The 27,240-nt window shown below is 41.6% G+C and overlaps 1 protein-coding gene across 2 annotated transcripts in view; it reads left to right on the top strand.

Moving 5' to 3' along the window:
* The first annotated feature begins 490 nt into the window (after positions 1-490).
* pdzrn3b (PDZ domain containing RING finger 3b) overlaps positions 491-27,240 on the top strand; it is an 89,006-nt gene continuing 62,256 nt past the window's right edge. For both annotated transcript variants that reach the window (XM_036532011.1, XM_036532010.1), the window contains exons 1-3: positions 491-1,287; positions 5,673-5,759; positions 7,947-8,054. In XM_036532011.1, coding sequence (XP_036387904.1) covers positions 574-1,287; positions 5,673-5,759; positions 7,947-8,054 — 909 coding nt within the window. In that variant the 5' untranslated portion in view covers positions 491-573. The remainder of the gene's footprint in view (positions 1,288-5,672; positions 5,760-7,946; positions 8,055-27,240) is intronic.

Raw genomic sequence — 27,240 nt, 5'->3', positions numbered from 1 at the left:
GCTGCCTGCAGGCAGGGTCATCAAAAAAGGGTCAAGTCTGATGTTGGCTAAACCACTTCTAGTTTCCATTGGGTGACTTTGGCATGACTCTTAAAAAAGTCAATTGATGGTGTGCCTCGGGTCACTGTACATGTAATCCTCGTGGTGAAATGGCATTGTGATTACCCAATGTATACTTTGGAAGAAAGCTGTCTTTCAATAAACAACTTAGCTAAAGCAAGATCTGTGTCCAATACTTGCAAAACAACTACTTCTACTACCACTACTACTACGCAATTTTTATATAAAGTTGTCGGAGTTCAGCAATAACCTCAGAGCCCCAGGCACGCACGCAGACACGTCGAAAGAGCTGTTGGGACTCTGAGAATGTCTGTAAAATGCTCAGCTCATAGGGTAATTACGGTAGCGAATTCCTCTACTTTTTTTCCAAGGAAGTCTCGGGCAATTAGTTTAGCCAGTAAGGAGAGCTTGTAGTCAGTCAGTCCGCGTACTTCCAATGACAAGCTAAAATAACTCACTGCGCCTATTCTGATCTGTGGGAATCCCTGCGCGTTTTCTGGATTTATTTAAAACATGGGATTTGAGCTGGATCGTTTTAAGGGGGCCGTGGACCCAGATTTTAAATGCAACTTGTGTAATAAAGTTTTGGAAGATCCGCTTACAACTCCGTGTGGTCACGTCTTCTGCGCTGGCTGTGTGTTGCCGTGGGTAGTCCAGCAGAGCAGCTGCCCCGTCAAGTGCCAAAGGATCTCTACGAAAGAGCTGAACCACGTTCTTCCGCTCAAAAACCTCATTCTGAAGCTGGACATAAAGTGTGACAACCATGCCAGGGGCTGTGAGAAAGTGGTGAAGCTGCAACATCTCGCGGAGCACGCAGAGATGTGCGATTACTCGCCAGCGAAATGCAGGAATAAGGGATGCAACGAAGTGCTGAATCTGAAGGACATGGATGCCCACATGCGCGAGACTTGCGACTACAGACCGGTTGGGATTTGCGAAAATGGATGTGGATTGATGCTCATCCACAAAGAGCAAAAACTAGACACCCACTGCTGTTTGAAAGCCCTGAAAGCTCACAACAGCGCGCTGCAAACAAAAGTGGTCGGCTTGGATAAGGAGTTCAAGAAACAGTCTCTGAAATCGAGTAAACGAGAGAAATCACTTCTGGCTCAACTCTCCGCAGTTCACAACGAGCTTCAAATGACAGCGCTGAAGTATCAAAAGAAATTCACCGAATACAGCGCGAGGATCGACTCGCTCACGAAAACCCTCGCGCCCCCGTGCAAGGTACGCATACCTTAAAGTTTTAGCTAGCTAACATTAATAATAGACCTTGAGTCCAATTCCTCCTAGACCACAATATTCCTCATAAGGTCCTCGGATATTCACGACCTGGGACATTGTTTTTTTATCATTTATTAACAGTTTGTTTAATGCAGTGGAAAACCCGAGTGGTACTTATGTCTGTAAAGATGCTTATAGTGGGAGCCAAGCAGGGACTGTCTCTCCTTCCAGACTTGGAGTCTCCTGTGGTCAAACGCGGGTGTATTATTTGAAGTTATTTACTGTGATTTCCAATGCTGGAGAACTTGGAAGGGTGGACGGTTGGTCAGTTTTTTTCCCCACCTCATCTTGCCTGGAGACATGTCTGTCAGCTGCACTCCAAGCCAGCTGGCAGTTTAGGGGGAGGGGCAAATATTTACTGCTGTTCTGTACACACCAGGACCCAGGCCACAATTTGCCCTCCCGAGGCTCCGCAGACTTTACCAACAAAACTGTTAGAAACTTTTTGCACACAGATGTTTGAGTCATTATCCTTACATGTAGATACAGTACATACTGAATATTGTGTTGGGGAAATAGTATAGGTATTGATAAATGAAGTAATAACAATATCAATACAATAAAGAACTACAGTATTTAAGTAAAATTTTAGAAAGAAAAGGCAAACTGTTTACCGAGGCCTATTGTAAATACTACGAATTTTAATGTATTTCGTGAAGCTGTTGACCGTCGTAAAAGCGTCATTCTTATTCTTAGTGTTTTCCATGAATAGTGAGTCATCATCTCCCGCAAACATTATGGAAGAATGCTAAAGATGCAGACTATAGTAGCGCTGTCCGTTAGCCTGTATTTTTATGATTCAATTTCTGTGTGATTGAATATCTGGGTGCAAGGTCTGTCAAAGCATACACAGTTTTGACAAAAATGCTGTGAAGACTGTACATTATACTGACTAGTTATTGTATAATGTACTCTTGCTACAAAGTACTTCCTGAGGATGCAACTTCAACCATTTTGTTGTGTTTCTGTCACACTGCTTGTTACTATTTTCAAATTTAAATGTCATTAACTGTACATTCTTAAAACCTGTTTTGTATCTTTTGAGTGAGTCTTAACTGAATTGAAGGGAAGCCTTGATAATTCCTAATTGACTTCTGGCAGTGACCAATTATGCAGATGCATAGTGCTCCACTATTCTCATGGAGGCCTTGTGCTGTCACAAGAGACCACAGAGTGAATCTTCCTCTGTCATGTGCTTATCTTGTGAGTGGTGGGTCTTGTTTTGATGGTCACTTATGTCTTACTGTCATCAGGCCAGCTTCCTGCTAGCTATCTTTGCAAAAGAATAAATAAATGCAAATGTTTATGTTGATTGCTAACATAAGGGAGTGGGCAACAGAATGCTCATAATTGCTCAGAATTACAATCTCATATTTCATTCAAGTGGTCCTTTTATGTAGCCAAAATTATTTCTTGTATGTGTATGGTTTTTATGTGTGTGCCCTTTGATGTTCTCAGCGCAAATATTGCCCTATGCTTAAACTGAATATGCAATGGAATATGTATGGGTAGGTATCAAGGCATATTCCATTTTGTAAATGTTAGCTGCAACAACTTAAATTCATGCTGGATCTTACTTTGATTTATGTTGAAGACTTACACCTAAATCTTCAACCTTGGTATCCTGTGTTTGTGAGGTGCCTTTGCTGGGATTATGATTCTAATGTAGCTGTACCCATAATGCCTCTGTGGTGATTAGCCACAGGATGTTGGGGGGGTTGGGGGAATCTGTATCAGCATAGTTTGTCTCCAGCTTTCATCTCTATTTGGTCTTTACTATCAGTAGGAAAAGTATCTGGTGCCACCAGCTGTTTTGCCTGTCCACTTGTTTTACATCACCGTGCGCACTGTTTCAGAAATGCACCTCTTTTGTAACATACCACTTCATTTGCTCTTAAACAGACAAGTTTTCACTGAAATCTGGCTGCAACAGAGTTTATTTAGACATGCCAAAAGTAGGAAGAGAAGGGACGTGGTACTTTATCTTTTTAATCCCTATTTCTGAAGGAATGACTCAGATTGTCCATAAAATATAAAAGTTACAAGAGAGATGGAAAAAAAAGAAAAGTCATTACGGTGATGATGCAGTTAGCTTAAAAGATGTTTTTTTTTCTTCAGATTCAGTCAAGCAGTATGAACAGGATTGGTTGGCAGGGGCCTCAGTGCACATGTGGCAGAATGGAACGGAAAGACACAAGTGGAATTAACTGACAGAGGCAGGCGACCTGCAGACTGCCACGGCAGAGCTGGCCAAAGCTGCTGCTTGCGTTCCTGCTTGTTCTGATCGAGTCACGCATGAACTGATGCTTAGGCATTTATGACTGTTTCCAGATTCATCTTTTCCCCTCCTCCCCACACACACACACACACACACACACACACACACACACACACAGACCAGTCATTGCTAAAAAATGTCCTTGCCTTGAAATTTTCAATTCCCTCAACCGTTGTGTTTGTAGAGAATTCTCCTTGTGAGATGTTGGTGATCCCCATGTGGAACATGCTGGAAATTATGTCTATCTTCACCCAGCCTGTGGTATGGTCTATCAGTCAGCTGATCACTGTTAACACAGTGCAGGCTGTAGAACCAGCTCAGCAAAGTGTTGATCAATGCCTGTTGCCTGTGGGATGTGATTAGCTGCATTTCTACTGACCCCTCTTAGCTGAAGGTCAGTTCTACCTTAGGCGAGCTGGAGATGTTTCTGTTGAAAATTGACCCAGGCCAACAGTATGTAGGCTAACCTAGGTTCATCCCCATACCAAGGCAAGTCAGGTGGAAGTTTGTTTGTTTATACTGTTAAAATAACATAGCTAGAAGTGGTCTTTCACAATGTCTACTCCTGTCAGAGTGGTCTTGTCCACATATTCTCGATAGGTTACACAGTAAAATAAATGTTTACTTCCTCTGTTATAGGCCAAGAATTGAGATTTATTCCTTCTTTGTAAGATAGTGAGCAAATACACAAATATGCAGCCTTGCTCATTTATTTATGAACAGTAAGTATAAGCAGTAAGAAAAAAAAAACAACCATCTTAAGATGCTCTAGGGTGAGCAGCACTTCAGCAGTGGATGAGACTAGATTAATTAAAGCGCATCTACATATTAGGCCACATTAGACTGGTACACATGGAGCTACAGTGCATCAGTAGAAGTGCAGCTATTGTTTGTGGAAAATGCAGTGAAAACAGGAATGATCTGAAGGGCCTCTCTAACCGGTTTCTTTGTGCGTTTGACTCTGGCAACACAAACGTTGAGCGATAGCTCACCTTATCACTTCATATTCTGTCTGTCACTGTGGGCTGCTTCATTGTTTTTACAGCGAAACTTGTAAGTACTTGTTAATAACAGGCAAGTGATTCATCCCAGTGATCCCCTAGTTTCAGTGTCATTTTCATGAAATATTGCTCAATCTTTGGCTTATTCACTTTTTCAGTTCCTGTTTGTACAGACCTCATTTAACCGTTTATTTATTCATTTGGTTTTTTTGGGTGTTTGTTTACCGTATGTTGTAGATCATCAATAAGTGTGAGATTTGATTAAAGCCACCAAATCAGGTTGTGAGATGAAACATATGGTTTACTGTCAAGGGCTAGCTTCTAATTTTGCTGCTTGCCTTAGAAGGATTAGTCTCCTATTCAACACATGCAATGCTTTCTTTATACACATTAAACCAACTCCCTTTACAGCAATTTAAGCAGAAGTGCTGCTCCTTTTTATTTTCAATATTGTATGGCAGGGGCACACTGACATAAATTTGCATAACTTGTTAAAATACTACTGGTGCAGAGTCCCGAATGGCCATGTGAACTGAGATAAGATGGCTGACAGAAGGCGTGACATTCCGTTAGTACCTTTTTTATATTTAGTTACTGTATGCCATGACCTACAGAAATGACAGCTGCAGCTATGCTCCCTACACCCGCACAAGCAGTTGAAATGAGTAAATAAAGAGTTAACAGTATTAGCACTTTTCTAGTGGTCCTAGTTTTTTCGTTTTCTTTGTGCTGTCTTCCCTGAATTGAAATTATGGTTCTGGTGTATAAATGCATATTAGCATATATTTTATCAATCAGAGTATGTAAAGACATATGTAACCTTTTTGCAACTGTACCCTTTTCTCACATTCTCTCCAAAGTCTTCAGTTAGTAAAAGGCTAGTCATCACTGTTGGATAAGGACTTACCAGGTTCCTCTCTCCTGCAGGGTGTCTGTGCCCATGCAGATGACCTGGTTAAATGGAGTTATGTGATGTAATTATGGCTGTCCTCACAGAACCAGCAGATCACAGTGGATCCACAAACCACCTGTTCTGTGTCTGTTCACAGGGCGGCGAGACAAAAAGCATCAAGGCCGTCCTCCACCGAGAATCCGGATCGCTGGGATTTAACATCGTTGGTGGCAGACCATGTGGGGTAGGTTGAAAATAAAGCCATCTTGTTGATCGTTGGCAGGGACATACGGAAAAAATGACACAGCTGAATTGTAATGAACCATTTCGGAGGAGCTGAGTGCTTTTTTCAGCCTCACTAGTTTCACAGCATGCGTACTGAGGGTGCCTCCTTATATTACATGGACAGACCACACAAATCAAGTTTTTTATTGGGCTGGTACATTGGTTTGGTTTAGTGGATTTGGGTTTTCGGATAAAAACTATAATTACTTTATATGGGTGTTAAATTAAAGATTATGACTCTGGCCACAGTTGTTCTGTCTGGTGTGGAGGGAGTAGTTTTCAAGGGAAAATTGAGACAGTGGGGTATGACAGATTTTTTCGTGGTATTTCCAGGGGTTATCCATTCCTTTACCTCAGGGAGATGCTGTAAAATGATGTGCAGTCTGTCACAGAGCCCGCAGCAATGCCATGGGGGCTTGTCCAGTTCTTTGGCAGGTCTCTAAAGGTAGCGGTGAAACTGACGTTACCGTCAGTGATGCTGTTGACATTCCCAAAGTGAGAAATATTGCCCCGGATTTGCTGCACTGCAAGTTTCAAATATATCCTAATTTCCCATACTCAGAGCCACTCTCAGCAGCCTAACTGCAATCCTGATGAAGTGGTGCACATGGTGTGTGCTTCACTGGGAACGTGAGCAACGCTGTCGCAGGGCTGTTTGCCTGTGGTTTATTAAAATAGCTGCAGTGACGCACTTGGCCGTAGTGACACAGATTATTACAATAAAACTTTTACAGCAGGAAACTGTAAAAGGACCAAACATCCAAGACTTTCTTTTTTTTTAATCCCATAGCCATGTAGATTTGTAATCTTTCCAGCTGCCTTGACAGAGTCATTTATCAAGCTCAATCTCAGACGAGCCAGAGAATACTCTGAACTTTGCAGCTCTAAGGTCCTCTCAACTTTGTAACGACACTGAGAAGTCATTTGCGAACAAATATTGATTCAAGCAGAAATGAAAGGCCTTAGAGCATCTGACACGTGGCGGTTCCATCCTTGACTTCCCCCAGTGTGATGGGAAGCATCGCCGAGCACTAGCCGTAATTAATAAGAGGCCAGCGAGAGCAGTGAACGGTGCAAGTACTGGAGCATGTCCATGCCGAGGCCTCGGGGCAGTGGATACATGACAGCATGTCAGGCCGCTCATGAGACTGTGTTGTGACATTCCCAGCGCACTCTAGGCACTTTGGGAAAAGTATCCTGCAGTAAACATTCTGCTGCTGAGAAAGGGGAGGAGAAAAAAGGAAGCAGACACAAAGGAATTAATTAGAACGTTCACAGCTTGACTTCCGTGGCTTCCAGTCAGGTACAGAGGAAAGCAACTCCATTAAAGTTAGCGTTGTTGCAGGCTGACTGAATGGGGAGCGACAGTGGTTTGATGTGGTGAGGGAGAAAGAGACTGTGAGATGATGTGGGTAGGGTCTTGTTTTGGCTCTTCTTTCAGCCTCACGCAAACGCGGCTGTGTCTTGGACCCACTGACAGATACAGAGCAACTGCCCTTCTCATATTCAGCCGGCATTAGCCTCACTGTGAGGGGGGGTGTCACGTCCGCTGGCCTAGAAAATATTTGCAGTGGGGCAACATTTTGGGGAGCGTGTGTACAACCGCATTAAATTTTTCAGAGTTTACAACTTTGAGAAGTCTCTAGTGAATTTTGGATGTTAAGCCTCTCGGTTAATTGCAAGAATAACCAGTCAGTGTTGATGACTGCTGTGTTGATCACTTTACCGACCTCAGGGTGTCTCTGACCTTGTTTGTTGATGAGAACACCTGTGCTTGTCCCTCACTTTAATCTCACAGGGATGTATGGTTTTTTGTAAAAAAAAAAATTCCTCAGGACATTTTTAAATGGGTTGTGTGGTTTTTAGCAATCTTATTAGTTGGTAATTAAATGTGTTCAGCTGCTTGGTGAAGCAACCAGAATGTTTTTCTTTTTAAACATAAGAAGAAAGGTAATCCTGAAGCAGTATTTTTTCTAGTACAATTACAATGAAATTATTTTTCAAAATCATTATCAAAAATATAACTTGCAGTCTGTTATTTTTGATCTTCTTTCTCATACAATAACATCTTAAATTAACTGATATGTTTTAAATCATATTGTCTCCGTACTCTGGCCATGTCAAAACATTGGATGTTGTTTTCAAGGAAAATGAAGATGGCTCCTCCAACGAGGGAATCTTTGTATCCAAGATAGTGGAAAACGGACCAGCAGACAAGGAGGGTGGACTTCAGATCCATGACAGGATAATGGAGGTATGCAAAAGTATATGAAACTGAATGCAGAATACATGAAACAGGAAGTGATGTCACAGGTACACTCTTGTCATACTCACCTCTCCTTGTTCTCCTAGTAAGGAAACTGCAGAATGATTAGTCAGACAGTCTAAGCCAGGGACATCAAGACTTCTAAATATAGACATCAGATGGGACTCATTGTCTTCATGGTTTAGCTGTTAAAGAGAGTGGCATACTGACTCTCATGAATTCCTTATGACAGAAATGCTGTCGCTCAACCTTTTTTCTGTATTCTAACAAAGCATGTTTTCCTGGAGGTCGATCTAGGTGGTGCTTCAAATGTCAGCTTCTCTAATGTTGCCTTTATGGATGCATAAACCAGGGTGAAACAAAGGTTAAACCAAGGACGGTAGAGGCATCCCAAAATTAAAATAGCTTGCCATATGCAATACATTACTGCTGGATAACTGTATTTAGAGACCAAGAAAGGGACACCCATGATCTAGACAGCAGATGTGTTTAGCACATGTAACAAGAGGTTAAAAACCCTGTTGTCCACTCAGTTTTGTCATAATCTTTTGACAAAAGACAGAAAGAACCACCAAAACCAAAAGTAGTTCCCTTGGTGCCTGATGACTAGGCCTGTTGGGCTCTCAGAATGGTTCTGCTTGCTGGACCTGTGGAATGAGGTTAGCTTCCATGCTAAATACATGCGTGTCTGTATGAGACACAGAGAAATGGAAGACCAGGTGGAGACATGTTAGTGGGCCAGATGTGAGTATATTGCGTCATCTGAGAAGATATCTGTCAGCGCGATAATCTGTTATACCCATTTATAATAGCTATGTCATCTTTTTCAGTGCTGAAGGAGTTTACCGATGATATTAGACCTTTTATATTAGGGACCCATTTTATTTTTATGACGTATTTGACCGAAGATAAATCACCCCTTCAAAATATGTTTAAAAAGGGAAAAATGTGAGGTGAACTGGGAAATGTTGGGCCCAGGAGCACATCCAAATGTCTTGTTAAGTGACCTGCTCAAAAATGAAAAAAGAGCAAAAGAAGTGTTCAGCAAAAACCTTCGACAAAGCATATCTGCTGGGACCTTGCAGAAGCTTCTAGTGATAAATCCAGTGACGTGAGTGTTGATTGTGAAAATTTCACACGGTTCCCTTTAGGCTGTGGGGGCTTTAACTCTACAAAGAAAAGTGCCATCTTTGATTCTGTGCCAGCAGCATTGTTTCTGGCTCTTAAAAAGCTGTAATAGCTCCCGCTGTCAGCTGCGCCTCGCACCTGAGGTGATGATTTATTTAGTGAAATGTGCATTCGCTCAAGCTCCGTGCTACCGCCCTCGGTGATACAAGCCACACTTTCTAATTACCATGCTTAAGGAGTACCATACTTCTCAGATGAAATTTTAATAAAGAAAAAAAATAATACCACAAAGCTGTGGGCAACTGCACATACTTTCAGTCCTACGTGGCTGAATCAACAGCTTCCAGCACCCTACTCCCTGCCTTGTGTTTTGGGGCAAAACACAGAGTGAGATTTCATATTCTTAAATATGAAATTGTCCCTGCTTAACCACAGTTATGTTTGTTCAGTAGTCAGCAGTTTTATTTTTCTGTGAGGAAACTACCTGTTCAGCTGCTCGCTCTCATGTAATTAGATTAGATGCCCTAGAAAATATTCAACATATTTTTGTGTGAAAAAATTTTGATCCAGTGGGTCTCCAAGTCATTCATACATCACCCTGTGTGGACATGTAGAACAATATATGCAGTATATTGCCATTCTTGCTGTATACATACAGAATTTACATTTTGTAATTTTATCATGAGTCAATTAACACTGGTAACAGTACTCAGGTAGCAATGACAAGGAGCAATGCTCATGTGAAAACAAGTGAAAGAAAGCATAAGCTGTCACTTCCCATACCTACAGCTATTGTGTGAAGAAGTGGCCAACTCCAGTTCGGCACAGCAATATGGCAGCTGCTTACTACTGTAGTTTTAATTGATTTCATTTAGTGTTAATTCAAATCACCTGTGGCCTTTGAAGTGTAATCATTGCAAAACATTCTCTACCTGCTCAAAACCAGACATAAGAAGGTGTTACATTTTTGCAGTAACACAGTGGCGGTTTCTTTTTAAATATCACCTTAATTATATGAAAAACTATTTTTGGTGTCAGATTTTATGTCAAATGTCATAGAGTTGGAAAGATTCTGGTGTATATATGTAAAGTCATGTATTGATGTACAAGGTTATATGCATTTTTCCGATGTAGTCTCACAATGAACCTTTATGCATACACCTAATTTGCAAATATGTAAATATGTGCTTTTCATAAAAGTGTAAACAGCTCTTTGGCTACAGGAATCATAAGTCTTCCATGTACAGTTTCATACACAAAGAGGATAAAATGAAGAAAATTTCAAAGGGGGGAATAATTGCTCTTGAGTGTTGTAGAAATGGTGTGAAGGAAATGGAGTTGGGTCCCCATTCTTCTTTCTTTCTTCCTTGAACATGTGAGTTCCAGTCAGTTTACATGTACCATAAAAGCTAGGCATTCATACTCTAGTTTCTCAGTAAATGAATGTTTTGGTTAAATGCAAAGGCAGATGTCCTGCTTCTGCAGGGTTGCAAGCTGGGCTAAATCAATGAATGAATAGCGCCTTGTTCCGCACAGACGTTTCCTCATAAAACCTAGAGCTGTGTTTGCCCTCCCCACTTTCCACAAGCTGAAAATCTTAGCACTTTGGAGTAGTTGTTTTTGCCGAAGAAATCTGTGAAACTTAATTAAACATATAGGCTTGTCTTTTGCATAGTTCTGTGCGTCATGGCCTTATCTCGAAAGAAGAGTTTATTTTACTTACCATTTTCATGTTAACTTTAAAGACAGATAGGTATGCTAAAATAGATTATGAATTAGTAGGTTTATAGCACTCCATCCTGTGGGGAAATAGTTGCACTGTAAATACAGAGATGAAATATAGTGTTAAAAAAATCTAGTTCAGTGTTTTTGTGGTGTACATAAAAAGACAGCAGAGTCCTCGTAATCGTTCATTGGTGATGCCCACACACACACACACACACACACACACAGTCTCCTCTAACTTGTCTGCTACATCAGCAATGAGCAAGTGATGAAGCGCTTCTCAGGCACATATTATATGCATATGTCCACTTCATAAAGTGCATGTATTTTTGTGTTAATGTGTCAGGCTTTTCTTGTCTGCATTTCCTGAATTGATTTCCTTGTTGTGCTATCAGGTTACTGCCGTTAAGTTCTGAGAAACACGTGACAATGGGCCCAGGGATAGACTTATTAGATCAGATACCACATTGAAAACAAAGGGTGAGTGCAATATAGTAATTCTATATCTGTAATAGCAAGAAAAAAAAGAAATAAAAAAAATTTTGATCCACTAAGTGCTCTGTCGCTGATGCATATCCCCAATGAGATATGCTACTGACTGCTCTAACTTCTTTGAGGGAAAGGGGCCCCAGATGTTTTTTTTCATCTTTCAATATGTTGTCCCAAATGCTTCAGGTTTCTTAAAAAAAAACGGTAATGATTGTTTAAGCTTAAAATGTGTACCCATATATTACCAATAGCCTCAGTTGGCAGTTCGCATTCTGTTTGCCGATGCTTTACCTATGACACCAGGATGAACTATAACAATGCAGAACTCTAATAACTCAAAATCAGCTGGAGCATGCTGCAGTGTCTGGAATTCCTAGAGCTCTACCAGTTACCTCTTATCTCTCCTGACTCCAGAGCTGCGAGAGACGTTCATAGCTGCTCTTAGCATCCCGTCCCATACCTCCCCAAGTTACTTCAGCGTCAATTCACCCAGCCAGACCTGATGCTAAATAGCAGGCTGAAGTGGTGAATGGATGTGAGCTGTGCAGGGGGGCGGGGGGGGGGGGGGGGGGGGGGGCTGTACATGCATGTTGATGAGCTTTAATTCCTTTTGAAGTGGCAGTATTAGCATTCCTCCTTCTCAGAGCAGGAGGACAAAGCTGTTTGGACAGCTTGAAGAAAAAAAAAAAAACAAGAGCTTTGCAAAGGAGTCTGGTCACTTCATCTGCTGTAAGATGAGCAGTCTTTATTAAACAAAAATAAAATGTTCACTGTTTATTATTCTGTTTTAGTGAGTGCTGAAACATGTCTGTGCCAAACGGAGGGCAAAGGATTTTGCCGTTGCTTCCCACAAGGACAGCGGTCTTAATTTTCTTGGATGTGTTTCCATCACAAGCATACCTATGTTATTGGATAAATTTCTGCTGTGGCAATATGCCATGCCAAATTAATGCCAGGTTTTTGCTTTAATAGAGGAGGCAGCATGGAGTGTGTAGGCTGTCCTAATGAGATTTAGTTGCTGTTTCCATGTTAGACGCCCTGTCCTGAGCCAGTGAAACATTGTACCAAATGTCACTGCCCACAGCATTCAGATCAGTTATTTGCAGTGTGTGTGCTCAGCTCATTTTGGACAGTTTGTACAGCTTGACTGAAATATAGCCTGCAGGAATGAGCTCTTTGGTATTAAAGAAAAGGGCATCGCAATCCACTGTGAAGAGATCAGCTACTTCTCCCTGAACCTTTTTTCTTGACTTTCTCGAGATGGACAAAATGTCACGTCCCCTCGGCTGGTGTCGAAGTCCTCCTCCGTGATCGCTAATAAGCGTTACCACACATGCCGCCCTCAGCAGGACATGTGTCACAAGCTCCCGACGTTATTTCTGACCCAGGTTTTTGAAGAACAGAAATGGCAGTTATGCCCCGGCTGGATCACATGTTGTTTGGCATCTGAAGTCAAGAAGCAGGCCATTGTGAGGAGCTTTATTGGATTTCGGGCCCTGCACAGTCAGCCTGTCTTTCCCTTGGCAGGCTGCGCTCTCCTTGCTGGGCCTGCAGGACCCGTTTATGTGCTGCCCTGTCCCAGTTCAGCGGTGCGTTCCAGTGCCCTTCAGCTCCGCTAATGCAGGACTTTAAATCAAATCTCACTTTTAAAGTACTGTAATGGGCTTCTGGTGGCTGCTGCGCGCACAGGGACAGAATGCACAGCTTTGTGGTTGAGACGAGTAGGCCACCGACTGGAGCAGGGACAAGCAGATCTTTGTTTTCCCCACTCCACATTTTAAAAGGACTTTCGGCTGCAGAGGCAGTTTCAAACTTGAAACGGTGTTAGGTAAGCCTGTGCCTTGCTTGAAGTCGCCAGGCCTCTTTGTCTGCATTTTACACGCCACTTTTTTTTTTTTTCATTTTTGTGTGTTTACTGTAGGCAAAATATTGAATTTTTCATCCACATAAAAGCACTCTGTTCAAAGGAAAGTTGAGCGGTGGTGGTTTTTCAGAGACAGAGACGCACTGACTGGCCCACTGTAAATGTTTGCTCAGCTCCAACTTGGCTTGAAAGATGTGAAGAAGACGAAGAAGTAGAGGAGGAAGAACAGGTCCTGTTCATTTATGGCTTCAGTGTTTGTAAAAGGTTCAGGACCAGAAACAGACAGGTGTAATTAAGGCTAATATTCCCTCCAATCAATCACTGTGCTTGTGTAAACAGATCAGTAACAATGGTCTCGGGTTGCATGCCAGCTGCTGCCTGTGTCAGCCTCAGTGTGGACTGCCCTCTGCCTTCCTAATTAACCACCCTCAATTATACACTAATAGACTGATTAGCAGACCATTGGTTGTGTCCTAATGGCCTGTCGTTTCCTGCTAGCTCCATCATGCAGTAGCTCATCCTGGCCTGTGGGTCACCGTTAATCACTACCCAGCTTGAGCTAGCTGGTCTTAGGTAAACTTCACACTCTTGTGTCCCGGTTCATACCACAGTGATTGATCTCTAAGACACACACGTCCGAACCACAGTTTTAATGGTTTCATGGGTGCGTTATGTAAAATGAAAGCCAGGTGGACTGTGGTTTAAGCAGGGCTCCATACAGTTTTCAGTAGTAAAGTCAATTACGGGAGAAGGGCCATCAGCCCTCGAGTGCACTCGCTGAAATAAATCAAGTCCAGTGGCAAGAGGCATGTGGTGGGGGTGGAAAACTTTGAGTGTACAGTTTTATATTTGTAAGATAATCATAGTTTTGCAGAAACATAATTTTGAGCTGAACTTTAAACAGATGGGATATCGGTGTCATTTTTCGTCATTTTCTACAAGCACTGCATCTTTTACAGCCTAATGACTAATGTTTAAAATGTTCATATGTTTGTGCCATCATTCAATTCAGATATGCACAATGATTCAGCAGCTTTTTAATAATGTGAGAGTGAGCTATCTCTTCATCAGCCAGCACTTGTAATTCTTCTATGTTTAAGGTACAAAAAATGTAACAAATCAAGCTTAAATGATTTTTCATGCTAAGGTTTATCTTCATTCCAAAAAGTTTCAAATTAATTGACTACTTCTGAAAATTAAACTAAAAACTGTAATATATGACTTTTAACATTTTACATATTTGAGGGAGCATAGATACCACATTAAAATCAGAATTAAAAATTGTACGGTAGTCAGTCCAATGTTTTTCTGGTAAAAAAACAAGAGTATTTAGAAGTTGAATTGTTAATTTTAAATTAATAGTAGAGAAGATTACAGATCAAAGGGCAACAAGTTAAATTATTTGTAGCACTTTTATTAATGGTTAATGTGCAAAAAAAGTTTTAACTTTACTTTGAACAGCTTTGTATGAAAGTCAGAATTTTGAGTAATGCTTTCAGTTAATTGTTGGGTGTAACTGTTCCTACTTGTAATTTGCTGGATCCACCGGTATGCCAGCCACTAACCATTTAGTGGGCTAGTATTAATGAGTATTACATTAGGCATTACTGTGCTGAAGTCTCTGTTTTTAGACTGCCATATGGTCACTCAATTTCTCAGAGTGATTTTTATGTCTGTGTTTTAGGAATTGGCAGGTAATACTTAGCTGTGTATGAGTCATTTGGTGAACTTCGCTTGAGTCTTTTGATCAACATACTGTAGATGACAAAGATAAGGAAACAGAAATGTTTGTAGCTTTGCAATATATTAGTCTGATTAGCCTTCACTGGTCACAAGATATCCCAGAATGCACTGAGGCCACATGGCGGAAGCACCAAGGGACTGGCTGTGATGATTCAATGCTTCAGGGTGGCAGGTCTCCATTGTCTAATGCTCTCTGCCACTCACTAATCCTGACAACATGGGCCGCCTTTAGAATTTACTGTTCCTGTCCTTTACCGCTTTTCTTCGAGAGCATTTAAATGACCATCCTTTCACACACTAACAAAGTAGGAGCAATGGCCGCTGGGCTGTTTTATGATGCAAATATGTGCAAATACAAAACATTGTTCCATCAGCTGGGGTCATTGTCGGTGCTGCCTCGTTTTCACCCTCTGCACCCCCCCCTCCCCCAAATCACCACTGATCGCCCCCCCCCCCCCCCCCCTTCACCACCACCTCCAATAGAGAAAAAGGCTTTCTTTCAAATTTCACCTTCTTTCCGGAATCAAGAGTTCCTCTTCAAAAGAGAAAAGGATGTAGAAAAATTACCAGCTCAGTTGCAGCTAGCAAGAATATGTAAAGCACAAATGAGGGAGGAGAGTCATGGAAGACAGCCCGACTCTCCTGCCAAGAGACTGAAATTGGATAAATACAGTAACCCAGGACTTCTCTGCAGCGCATGCTCGACACAAGCAGACAACTCTGCGGATTCTGCTTTGTCATGAAGTGTCTTCACGCATGCAACTGGCATAGCCTCAGCACCAATCCAGACTTAATTACAAGCATGCCTAGCCATGGGATTATTGCTCAGTTCAGAACTTTCAGCTGCTGATGTGCTTATTACAAGCCACTTCATGGGAACATAATTGAAACAAACAAATTGCCACTGTAAATTAACCAGGCTTTGGTTTTTTTGTGAATTTAAGTACATTCTGTCATTGTTGGCTTGAGAACAAAAGTGCAGATTCGAACACGCCATTGGTAAGCTTTTAGCCAGACTTGTGCTAACCCTGTAAGCCTCACTACGTTAAACACAGGCTTCCATTTCAATAAGTCAGTTAAACATCTGAAATGAACATCGACTCTCAAACTCTTGCCCCAACGATAGTCAACCACACTGTATATTTCAGTCTGCAGTTGAAAAGGTTGTTCAAACAAATGCCTCTTGATATTATGTCACTCGATACAGCAAAGATCAGGGGAAAGAACTGCCAGGCAGTCCCACAAGGAAGACTCAGACCACCAGCTGAGGAGGAGTAGAATCTCAGAGGTCAATGTCAGGATGTCTGTTAAAGATGCTTTAACTTCTTGGCAACTGTTTAGAAGCTGGGGTTTAATAAGTGCCTGCTGCCACACCACTCAATTAAGGAACTGTGTTAAAAGTCAGGTGAAGGGGGGTACCAGTCATAGTGGCTAAGAAAGAAAGTTTGTAACCAGAAGGTTGCATGTTCTATTTACAGGCAAGGATACCGCCATTACAATGTTGGGTAAAGTGATTACCTTTAGTTGTTATAGCAAAATATCCAGCGGCATATGTGGATATGTCAAGTGTAAACATTTGGATTCACTTTAGATGAGTGTTCTCTAAGCAAACAAATAAAAAAAATCTGTTTATTGTATTATTATTATATTATATTATTATTTAGCTTTTCATTCACTGTCTAAAAATGTGTTTTTTGCCACTGCATTGCTTTGTTCAGATTCATGTGATTGATAAGTACAGGTGGAAGATGACCCCATGAGTTAGTTCTGCTTCCAAACATGAAAGAGATTCGTTTTTTTCCTCCATTACCTTCTCAAAGGAACAGCATGACAGAAAGGAAGGATCTTCCCGGAAATTAATAAGCCATGTAATTCAACTGCCTTTTTTAACCCCCTGCCTGTCCTTGCTGGACAGTGGGACATTGTGGACTGTTAGCCTGAGAGCGCATTTTTATAGAAGCCAGTTTAGTTATGTTTAGTAAAGTTAGGTTTAATTAGCCCTAGGTGTCCTCCCTGAACCAGAGAATCTCAAGCAGAGCGATTTCTGCTGCAACATTCTGTATAATTTCCTTCCTGTTTTTGGATATGTTATTTAATATTAGGGTCATATTTACAGACAATGGAAATGGTCATTACTCCATACTGAGTTCTTTAGTGACAGAATGCCATGTAGATAGGGAGATCTTGCCAACACACAAATTCAATGTGTAAAAGAGAAGACATCTTCAAATTATTAATGCAATACACAGCCATGGTTTATGTTCATATTGTATCTCTGTGTTGACAAATTATCCATATTTATGTGGCATTCAAAGAAAATAAATCACATGTGAGATCAGGCATGGGCATCTATTCACTACTACTACCACCCCTCTGGCAGTGAGCCACCCAAATTGAATAGTACATTTTTCCTTCCAAACCTGGGTAACACCATGATCCTGGTAACAGCAAGTGAAATAAGGGAAGGAAACAATAAATGAACAAAACTCAAGTTATAAACAAAACTAAAGTATCCCAGAAAGGAAGATACATGGTGTTCTAAGCAGGGATGACTATGCAGCAATACTCCTCATCACACCCTCCCTGTATGTTGCCAGCTAAAGCCCTTCCATGATTTTTAACAGTAACAACAGAGAGAAGAGAAAGATGAGTAACATGAAAGACAACAGGAAAGAGGAAATGGTGCAGAGATTAGGATTTGATCCAAGGGGTACAGACAGGCCTGCACAGTGAGAGAGGAAGGCTGGAATTATGTGTGGGACAGAGCTTTGGTTGCTGTTTGCGCTTTTCTGGTCCTATCTCTGTATAGTAACACCATGCCAAAGAGAGCGTCTCATATCTATATCTGCCTCATGTATGGCTTCTGGAGCAGGGACCCCAGAGCTAGTGTCCTCCTGAAGTAGTGACAAAAATTCAGGGCAGAGATGAGACAGGCCTGGGGAGGGTCGTTTATCATGTTAATATGCAGTTTGGAGACTGAGGGGTGGGGCTGTTGAAGGTGGGGCTGGGAGACTGGAGCAGCCCCAGATTTAGCGTGCACCCTATTGGACAAGGTAGGTGATGTTAAATAAAACAACGCACATCTGTGGCAGGCATCAGGTTTCTTCTGACAGCATGGGCTGCCTGACAACTGTTCCTCTGTGATTGGTTTAAGGTCTGTCTGTATTTCTGTATCTCCGTCTTTCTCTTTCCCTGTCTGACTTTATATATACATTATATACATATATATATATACATATGTGTGTGTGTATATATATATATATATATATATATATATAGAGAGAGAGAGAGAGGAGAGAAAGAGAAATAAGTTTTTATCTATATACACAAAATATGTGCATGCACACACAAACACGCGCTCTCTCACACACACACACACAACAATATCCATCTTCTGGGTGACTTCCCAGTTCTGCAAGGTCACCATCACTCTAACGTCATCCAGATTTATGCCTGAGATCTTGCTCATCATATCACATGCCACCATCTAGCCTTATTCTGTCTGGACTAGTTATTCTCTTTGAGTGGGAAAAAAACACAGGAAAATATGAGATTTTGGGAGTGCAGGAGTTCAGCTCAGGCAATGGCAGCACTCACCTGAAATACTGATGTAGATAACCTGCGTCTAGGCCATGCAGCTTCTGTGTTTCTCCACAGGATGAGTGGATTAAAAAGTACCTTTGCCAGGGACGAGGGATTAAATGGTGTCCTACTTGCTGTTTTTTTCTATTTGGTACAAAGTAGCTGTAGAATAGTGAACAGAAAAGGTTGTGGACATAATGTGTTCTATGTTATATAAGTGTGGATAGACTGACTGTAGCAAATACGACTTGATTCTGTCACCAAAAGGACGAGGAGAGGGACAAAAGCTGGAGGTACGATGTAGACCATAACGCTCTGTGCTAACCCAGTCCAGCTATGTCAGGGTAACAGCTGCTGTCTCATTGTGAAGGCATGCTAGTTGCCGAGACTTTGTTTTCCGGCAGACCAGACCTTACTCATGGACTTTTTTTTATTTTTGGTCTTATGGCCTCCTTCTCCAGGTGTTTTCTTTACAGACTGCCTTTCATTGACAGGGGAGAAAACAAAATCGAACGAGCCATATTCACACAGAGAAACTGTCACATGGAGTTTCTTCCTAAACAGATGCTGTAGTGATGTAGAACTCTTGATGAAACGTGTGTCAAGGACGTCCACAGCAGTACCAGTCACAGCAGCTATGTGCCTGCCTTCAGACTGAATTCCTTGACGAAGCGCCAGGAAATGTGAGCCCGCTTGCAGCTGTCCCCTGGCACATTCAAGCGTGGCCTTTATCTGATTGTGTAAGGTTGTGTTTGTGCAGTTTGTGCAGACGCAACGCAGATTGAAGCTTTTTTTTAAGGGAGCTCTCCTGTTTTCTGCAGCTGAAAGGAAAGGCCAGTGGTCTGCCCTCAGAAATCGCAAGCGCACAAAACAGAACTGTTCAGTGTGTGCTTTCCATTAAGGCCCACTTCAGCTGTGCTCATGACCTGGTCATTTTCTGCTCCATGCTCCACATTCACATTCTGTACCCAATCAAAAAAGTAGAAAGTGACGTCATTGCACTGAATCTCTTTTTTTTTTTTTAACTCCCGTTACTTCTCATGTGCTTTATTTTATTTCGTTCATTCCTTTTAACATGAATTTTGGTTTCATTTTTAAAGCAGCTTAAATGGGTGCCTGTGAAAATATTTTCAGACATTATCACTTGTGTAAAGCTATGAAAATGAGAACCACATGTTTGGCTGCATTTATACATAAAGGTATGCATATAGAGAGTATGAAAGTATGCTCTGTTTTTCCTCTGCCTCCTCCCTCTCTCTTGCCTCCCACCAGCAGATGTGCTCATACAAGCCACTGTGACCCAAACACACACCTTCCCTCATTTTCCAGCAGCACGTTCAAAACACACGCTGCTTGAGCAAATGTTCCTTTCTTTTGAAAAGAACCATCTTTTATTGCAATCTGTTCAGAAAATCACCAGTACATTCCAGGCGTTTTCGTATCTTTGTTTGGCATTTTCCTTTGTGTTTTAGGTTTAAGATCTCATTAGTTTTAAGGGCAAAATAGACTCTCTGTAGGTTTAATGTCTCAGATCTGAGGCAAATATGATTACATTTGAAACATTGTTTATTTAATTGCATGATGCAGATTCACATGTTGATTGTTTATGCTTGTGTTACAGCCTTTTCTTCGTAGGGTATTGCAATAAAATGTTTTTTTTCTCTGTGGTCATAGGGACTCCTTGAGGGGAATCTGCTTTGAAACATGTTGTTCCTTCAGGCTACACAATACACTTTGTCAGGTAGACATCTCTCAAGTTGGCTTGACCCAATATGCAGATGGTCATTTTTGCCTCAAGCTTTTTTTTGTCAAAATCTTTTTTCGTTTTTTTCTTTTTCCTTATGGATCTGCATCTGACAGTGTTTATGGAACTTTACAGATCCAAAGTAATTCCAAACCCTGTTGTTATTTCTTTGCATATGCTAAATCCATTCACCCCCCCCCCAAAAAAAAAAAAAAAAATCAGTCAATTTTAACAATTATGATTATTCAACAGTTGATAACCCCTAAGTCTGTGTAAATATATGGCCACATTTATCTGTGCCTTGATCATTTAATTTTAAGCCTGACTTTGAGTTATTTTTCTACAGAGAGTCTAAACATCTGCTGTACTTCTGAGAAAATGACTGTGCTACATGTAAAGAAAACTGGCCAAACATGTTGAAATTTCTTTGAACGGAAATTTGCCTATTTATCAAGGGGTGATTGTTAACACTTCCAACAACTATGGAATTTATCTAGCCCTGTTACCATCATTCTTTGGTCCCATATGCACAATGCTCATAACTTGGTCAATATTTAAACGTGTTTATGTCAAAGAGCAAACTAGGCGCACATCAAATGAGTCTTTCAAGTCTGACCCTTCCCTGACACCGCACGTCACACACTTACAGAAGCTCCTAACGACGCCATGGGGTAATTTGATGTCAGGATGTTCATGAGTGAATCATTGCCTCTGAGACGACAAAGCACTAGCCGAGATGTGTCAGGCCTTAGAACTGCACATATCTGTCCCCTTATCTGGTCTTACCCTCTGCCTTTGATTTAATCCTGATAATATTTTTGATGTTTAATTTTAATATGGTCCAGAACATACTAAGCTAAACAGAAAGTGAATGACAGATAGAATTCTGGTTATTTATTAGATGTGCCATGGACACGCACACACACTCACACATACACACAAATACACACACACTTTCTCACAGTAGACCCCATGACTGAGAAGCCAACCTCAATATTGACCTATGCATGCTGTAGTTTTGACTCAAACTAGGTATCTGTCTGACATTCAGTTACATGTTCTCCATCTTTTGATATGGCCATTGAAATACGAAATTTATGTTCTGAACATTGATCTTTAGAATATGGTTTTGGCTGAAAGCACAGGCTAAGACAGATCAGTGCAACCCTTTCAACAGATCAGTAGAACTGAAAGCTTTCATTTGAAAATGTGTGACCACATGAATGTCCTAAATGCTGCAGTTGGAACATATACCTGTGTTACTTTAGCAAGGGATAGCTGAGGTACAGCAGTACCCCATCAGCGTGAACTCTCATAGTGAGGAGACTGAGCATATGTGACCAGTTTTGTGCAGAGTCTCATTTGTTTGAAGGTGAAGCCATAGCCATAGTCTGCCCAGCTTGTGGTGAACTCCTGGCTAGCCAGGCTGCATTGTAAGTGGTTACTTAATATAGCAATCGAGAAAGCCACATATTCTCTCAGTGAGTGGTGAGAAGGGGGCTCTGGGGTCTGAGGTATGTGTGGTAACAAAAAGCGATGACTGCAGTTATAATTACTGGAAATATGTTTGCATATGGTTTCTGTAATCATCAGCCATAGTGCCCATTTAGTATAATGCTAGAAGCTTGTGTCATGGGTAACCACAGCTGTCATTTGAAAATGGGAACCCAGGTACATCTGGGGTTGTATTGGCCCAACGCCAGCCTTTTCAAAGCAGTAGAAGGAAACAAGTTGTGTTTTGGCTCATGGGGTAAAATTACATGATGCTCTAGCTCTAGGAGGGCAGACTCTAGACTCCGGACTCTAAGTGGTCAGCAGGAGCAAATGCTTCTGGTTTCCTTTGAGGGGCCTGTGTGCTATCATGCTGAAATGACAAGAAGCAGCTTCTAACACGCTTGTGTACTGGTGGAGAATTTTTTTTCTTTTTTTCATCCTTTACTTGGCCTCTTGGACACCCCACTCCTGACTAATGGGGTATGACTGCAAGGGGAAAAAATGCAACTTTGAGGTTCTTTAATGTCTCTCCTTGCATTGATCTGTCCAAAAATAAGTATTTGAGCTAAATATTAAGTTCAGAGTTGGATAAATTGTTAGGAAAAAAGTCCTGGCTCACACCATGTGTAGAGAGGTTTGAAGGCACGTAACAGCTGCTCTCTGAAAAAATGATTCGTAGTGAAATATACAATTATCATTGAAGTTGATTAACCTTGGAGTCTGGAACTAAGTTATAAATGAGACAAATTAGTATCTTAAAATAAGTTCCAGGAAAAGTTAAGGTGGACAGGAAGTGCTTTGAGATCCCCGAAAGTGATTAAAGGAGTCATATGAATCCAGCTCATCATTATTCACTTTCACAAAAAGAAGGTTTTTCACTGCAGACCAGATTATGCTTTCTCATGCAATAATCCATTGGGCATTTACCTCTCTAGAACGTGTGCTAAAAACCTACCTCTGGCCAAAACAATTGGCCCACCATCTCCTAGCAAGTCAAAATGGTGTTTTTAATCCATTAAAAGTACCTTGCAAGACGTGTTTAAAATTCCCACAGTAACATGCTGGACGATGAACTGGCGTGAAGCATTTTAACCTGGGTTATATGCACTCATATTATTTAGGTAAGACCTACTAAGGTATGAGTGCATCCCTTATACTGAGACACTACACAATATGGGATGTACAGACATGCAACTCGGGGAGAAGTGTGCTGCTGCCAGGAGCATCATTGTCCGAGCTGGCTCATTTGGAGCAGCGTGGCAGAAGCAGAGTGCGCATATGGAGGGAACAGACGCTGCTGCGGGTCAGTTCTGGCGTTTGGAGCAGAACCGCTCTCTGATTAGCCCTCTCCGATTAGCCGTGGTTCAGGAGACCACAGCGTTCCTTCTGATCCTGTTGTTGTTGCCGCTCCTGTGAAAACCAGGTTGCGCTGGATTTCACAGCTGACTGCCCCTGCCTTCCCCCTCATCACAAGGACAGGAGCTGCTCAGCTGGAACTGAGCAGCAGCTCTCTTTCCCTCTCTCTCCCTCTCTCTCACAAACACATGATTCACTAACTTAATTAGCCCTTTCATTTGACGATGCTTTTTATATCTCCACAGAGATTCCTCCTTCTTAACCATTCATTCCGGAGACTTAGCACTAATTGATTAACTAGCAGGTCCTGGAGTCAATGACCACCAAGCTCCATCAGTGTGGAAATGGGGGGGAGTTAGCGATGGCCTGAACCCCAGAGCCCTCAAACTAAGCATGGAGAAAAACATGTGATTAACCCACAACCAGACCCCCAACTGCCAGGCTTCCATCGGGGATTTCACAAATCAAAAAGCATTTACACGCACCCATATACTCTACACACACTCCCCGTCACCTACTGCAAGACTCAGGCAAGAATAAAGCTGTGACCCTGTGTCTAATGATGCACCGTAATGCTGTTTGTGTTTGTGACTGGGAAAAAGAGCTCTACAATAAGTGCCAAGCCTGTAACTAGTGATTACCGAGTACGTCAAACTTTATGGTTTAATTTATCTGATATGTTCCTTCAGGCCATTGTACATAGGAATCATGTGTGGAGAGTAAGTTAAACAGACAGTGTGAGCTCACCATCATTTAAACAAAACTCATAATAGCAGATATTTATCAACTTTTTTATAGAGTGAGTGAGTGGCAAGAACAACTTTTCATCTGCAATACTTCTCATTCTAAGCTGAAGTGCTGTTGGCAGTGTGAGAAATGTTCACTGCTTTCTCATTTCATATGCCTTCTCTTTTTAAATGATGTTATGGCTAGTGACCTACTTGGTAGATTTATTCACAGAACACATTATGTTTTCAGAATTCTCTGGATTTTGTTTGAAGTTATTTTTAACTCCACCATAAATAAATATCAGGCCTTGTTACACACTGTTCGAACTCCCGCCTGCTTCCCTACAGCCACAACACCAACATGTTTGAAATCTACTGACATCGTAAATTTTGTTATTGTCAGACATTTTACATAATTCAGTATGCAAAATGAGTGCATTTCCATACAGCTAAATGAACAGTATGAGCAATGTGAAAATGTGATAAAACGAGACACTAGCCTTAAGGGTCCCAACGTCTGTCTTCTAGTATTACCAGTGCTTTATGTTGCAGTTATCATTTAATGTACATCTATGTGTTCTGGAAATGAATCTGAGTGGAAATATGCTATTTTATTGAACGTACCAGAAACACACCAAGACAACAGCTCTCTTAAGGGCTGATTTTTAAATGCTTCTTACATCAAACCAAAGGCTTTGTATGGATTTTACATAGAACCACCTTTTATAGTTTGTATAAAACAGGGGGTCATAATATATTGTAAAAATACATGTATTTATATTTCCTACATTGTAATGGAACACTAATGCAAGGGGTTATTGGCTGGTTAGGAATATTTCTTATACATACAGTTTCCAGGGGAAGTGTTTGAGAGGGGTCGTTTTTCAGGATAGCCACTATTCTTCCAAAACAGGTGCCAAAATAATTTCCACATCTTCTTTCGAAAAGGGAAGTGAGAGAGGTTCATTAGCAAGTTGAGGTCATGGGTTTCCAGCAGGGTTTTCAAGCCTTTCTTAATTTTGTATCCTCTTTCTGAAAAGAGCATTGTATTTTTCAAAAAGAAAGAAGGAAATGAAAACTTGAAGGGTATAAAACCTGAGGGAAGGCATACGTTGATGTGCACATCACAACTGAGTCTGTTTGATGTATGGATGCATTATTTCCCCTATATTAACATTTTAGTGTACACGTGAAGTTTTACATCCAATGTAATTCATAAAAGTGAAATTTGACATCTTATTTAATTGTTTGGTAAAGCCTATATTGCTTTGTTGCCTGTGGGTAATTGGCACGAGATCTAAATAGTGTGTGCATGTTGTTGAAGTCATACTGGAAACAGCAACATATTATCTAAAGAGCAGTGCAAAATGGTTTTGGAACAATGCACAGGCAAATTGATATGACATTTAGGTGTGAAATGGCAAGTTTATTCACTGAACTGAGAAAATCTAAATTATAGCAGATGAACAGCCTGTAGAGCAGAGAGTGCTCGGGACGTTATTGTGATTGGGACAGTGTGCCAGCCCGTGGTTTGATGGAAAAAAAGAGCTGCGGTTGTGTGACTTCTCCCCCGGGGGCAGTGTGCGGATCGCCCAGGGAGCCCGTCCAGGGCCCGTCTGTGGGCACATGTGCCGGTCGTTGGAGCGGATATGGAGGAGGTGCCGCTGGCTGCAGGCCTTTGTTCCAGGCTCTGCGGCCCTCTGCTCTCTGCGGCTGTTGAGTCAGTGTATTGTTCTGGAGGGACAGTCACCTCGTTCTGCTTATTTAAGCATATCTACTTCAGTTTTGACCCAGTGCTTACTTTAAGCAGTGCCCTCCGTTGAGCCCATTGTGTGGTCCATTGTGACCGAGGGTTAGGTGGGGGGCAGGCGGCTGCTTAGGGACTGAAGACCACCAGCAAGAGGGAATAGAGCAGCTGCAAGAATCAGGAAGCTTTCCTGGACTACAGTAATGTACTGCTGCCAATTTCACCACTTTGCTGGGCTCACTCTCTGTAGGTCACTCTCCTCTTTACTGTAACAGCTCTCTCCACTGTACTACAGTTAGCCATTCTCCCCAACATTGGAGCAACTCTCTCCACTGTACTGCAGTAAGCCACTCTCCATGTACTCCAGTAGCTTTCCCCTCTGTGCTGTAGTATGTCTCTCCCCTGCACTGCATCAGCTCTCTCCACTGTAATGCCAGAAGTCATTTTCCCCTGTACTGCAGTGGCTTTCCCGACTGCTCTGTCGGTGTCTCCTCACTGTACTGCAGCACTGCAAGTATTTCTACACACCATACTGCTGTAACACTCCACTGTACTGCAGTTTATGTCTCTTCACCGCACTACAGTAACTACTTCTGCAGTGTTCTCCAGTAGGTCTTTCTTCAGCAGCTCTCGCTCTGCTGTACTGCACCAGTTTTTTCAGACATACAATTAAAATGTTAAGAATCGTCTTTCATTTTTAGTCATGTACAAGAACATGTTGGCAGACTGTTTCCTTTCACCGACTGTTTGAAATTTGAATTTATGCAGCAAATTTGAACTGAAATTGTGTTGTTTGTGGAAGGCCTGATTTATTGCAAGATTTGAGTTGGAAAAAACATTTTGTTTCATGTAAATAGGATAGGGCTTAAATGAAATACAGGACTTGTAAGTGAGATCCATTGTTGAAAGCTGTTAATGATTTTAGAGCACAGTTTCAGTTTGGCTTCATCCGTCTGCCTTTAAATTATTGGGACATGGATTTATTTCTTCTCAGCACGAATTGCGTGTAACTACACAAAATGTGTCAATTTAAATGTTTAAGACAAAGAGGAGGAACACTAGTGACAGCTGCAGTTGTAGGCTTGGTTCTGTTTAAAATAAAGATCAGCAGAGACTAATGCCTTTAATGGCTAGTGTTGAGCATATGTAACACTACATACACGTTATGGTAGTGCCTTTAATGTCAGTTTTACTGCCTCTGATGTGTGATTACATAACTGTGATTGAACGATTAAACGTGAGGGCAATTAAATGATACGTTCCCTGTCCTGCAAACAAGAGCGTTTAATTCTTGGGATTCTTTTCTGCAGCCTTTGTCCTTTGAGGATGACCTTCATGTTATCTCTTGATCAGTGCGTGACTGAGAAGGAGTGTGGGGGGGGGGGGGGGGGGGATGGGGGGCAGATGGGGGGAGGGGGAGACCTCGTGGAGGAATCGGGAGATTTTAGCTGCTTGTTGTAAACACTGAGCCAGCCGCACCTACGAGAAGAATGAAAACCCAAGAGCCGCATTGAGCTCCTGGCTTAAGGTCTATCTGCCCGGGTGTAGTCCGTGAAAAACAGACTTAAGGCAAA

Source organism: Megalops cyprinoides, chromosome 6, assembly GCF_013368585.1.
Source record: "Megalops cyprinoides isolate fMegCyp1 chromosome 6, fMegCyp1.pri, whole genome shotgun sequence".
Lineage (NCBI taxonomy): Eukaryota > Metazoa > Chordata > Actinopteri > Elopiformes > Megalopidae > Megalops > Megalops cyprinoides.
This window is presented reverse-complemented; position numbering and strand designations above follow the sequence as displayed.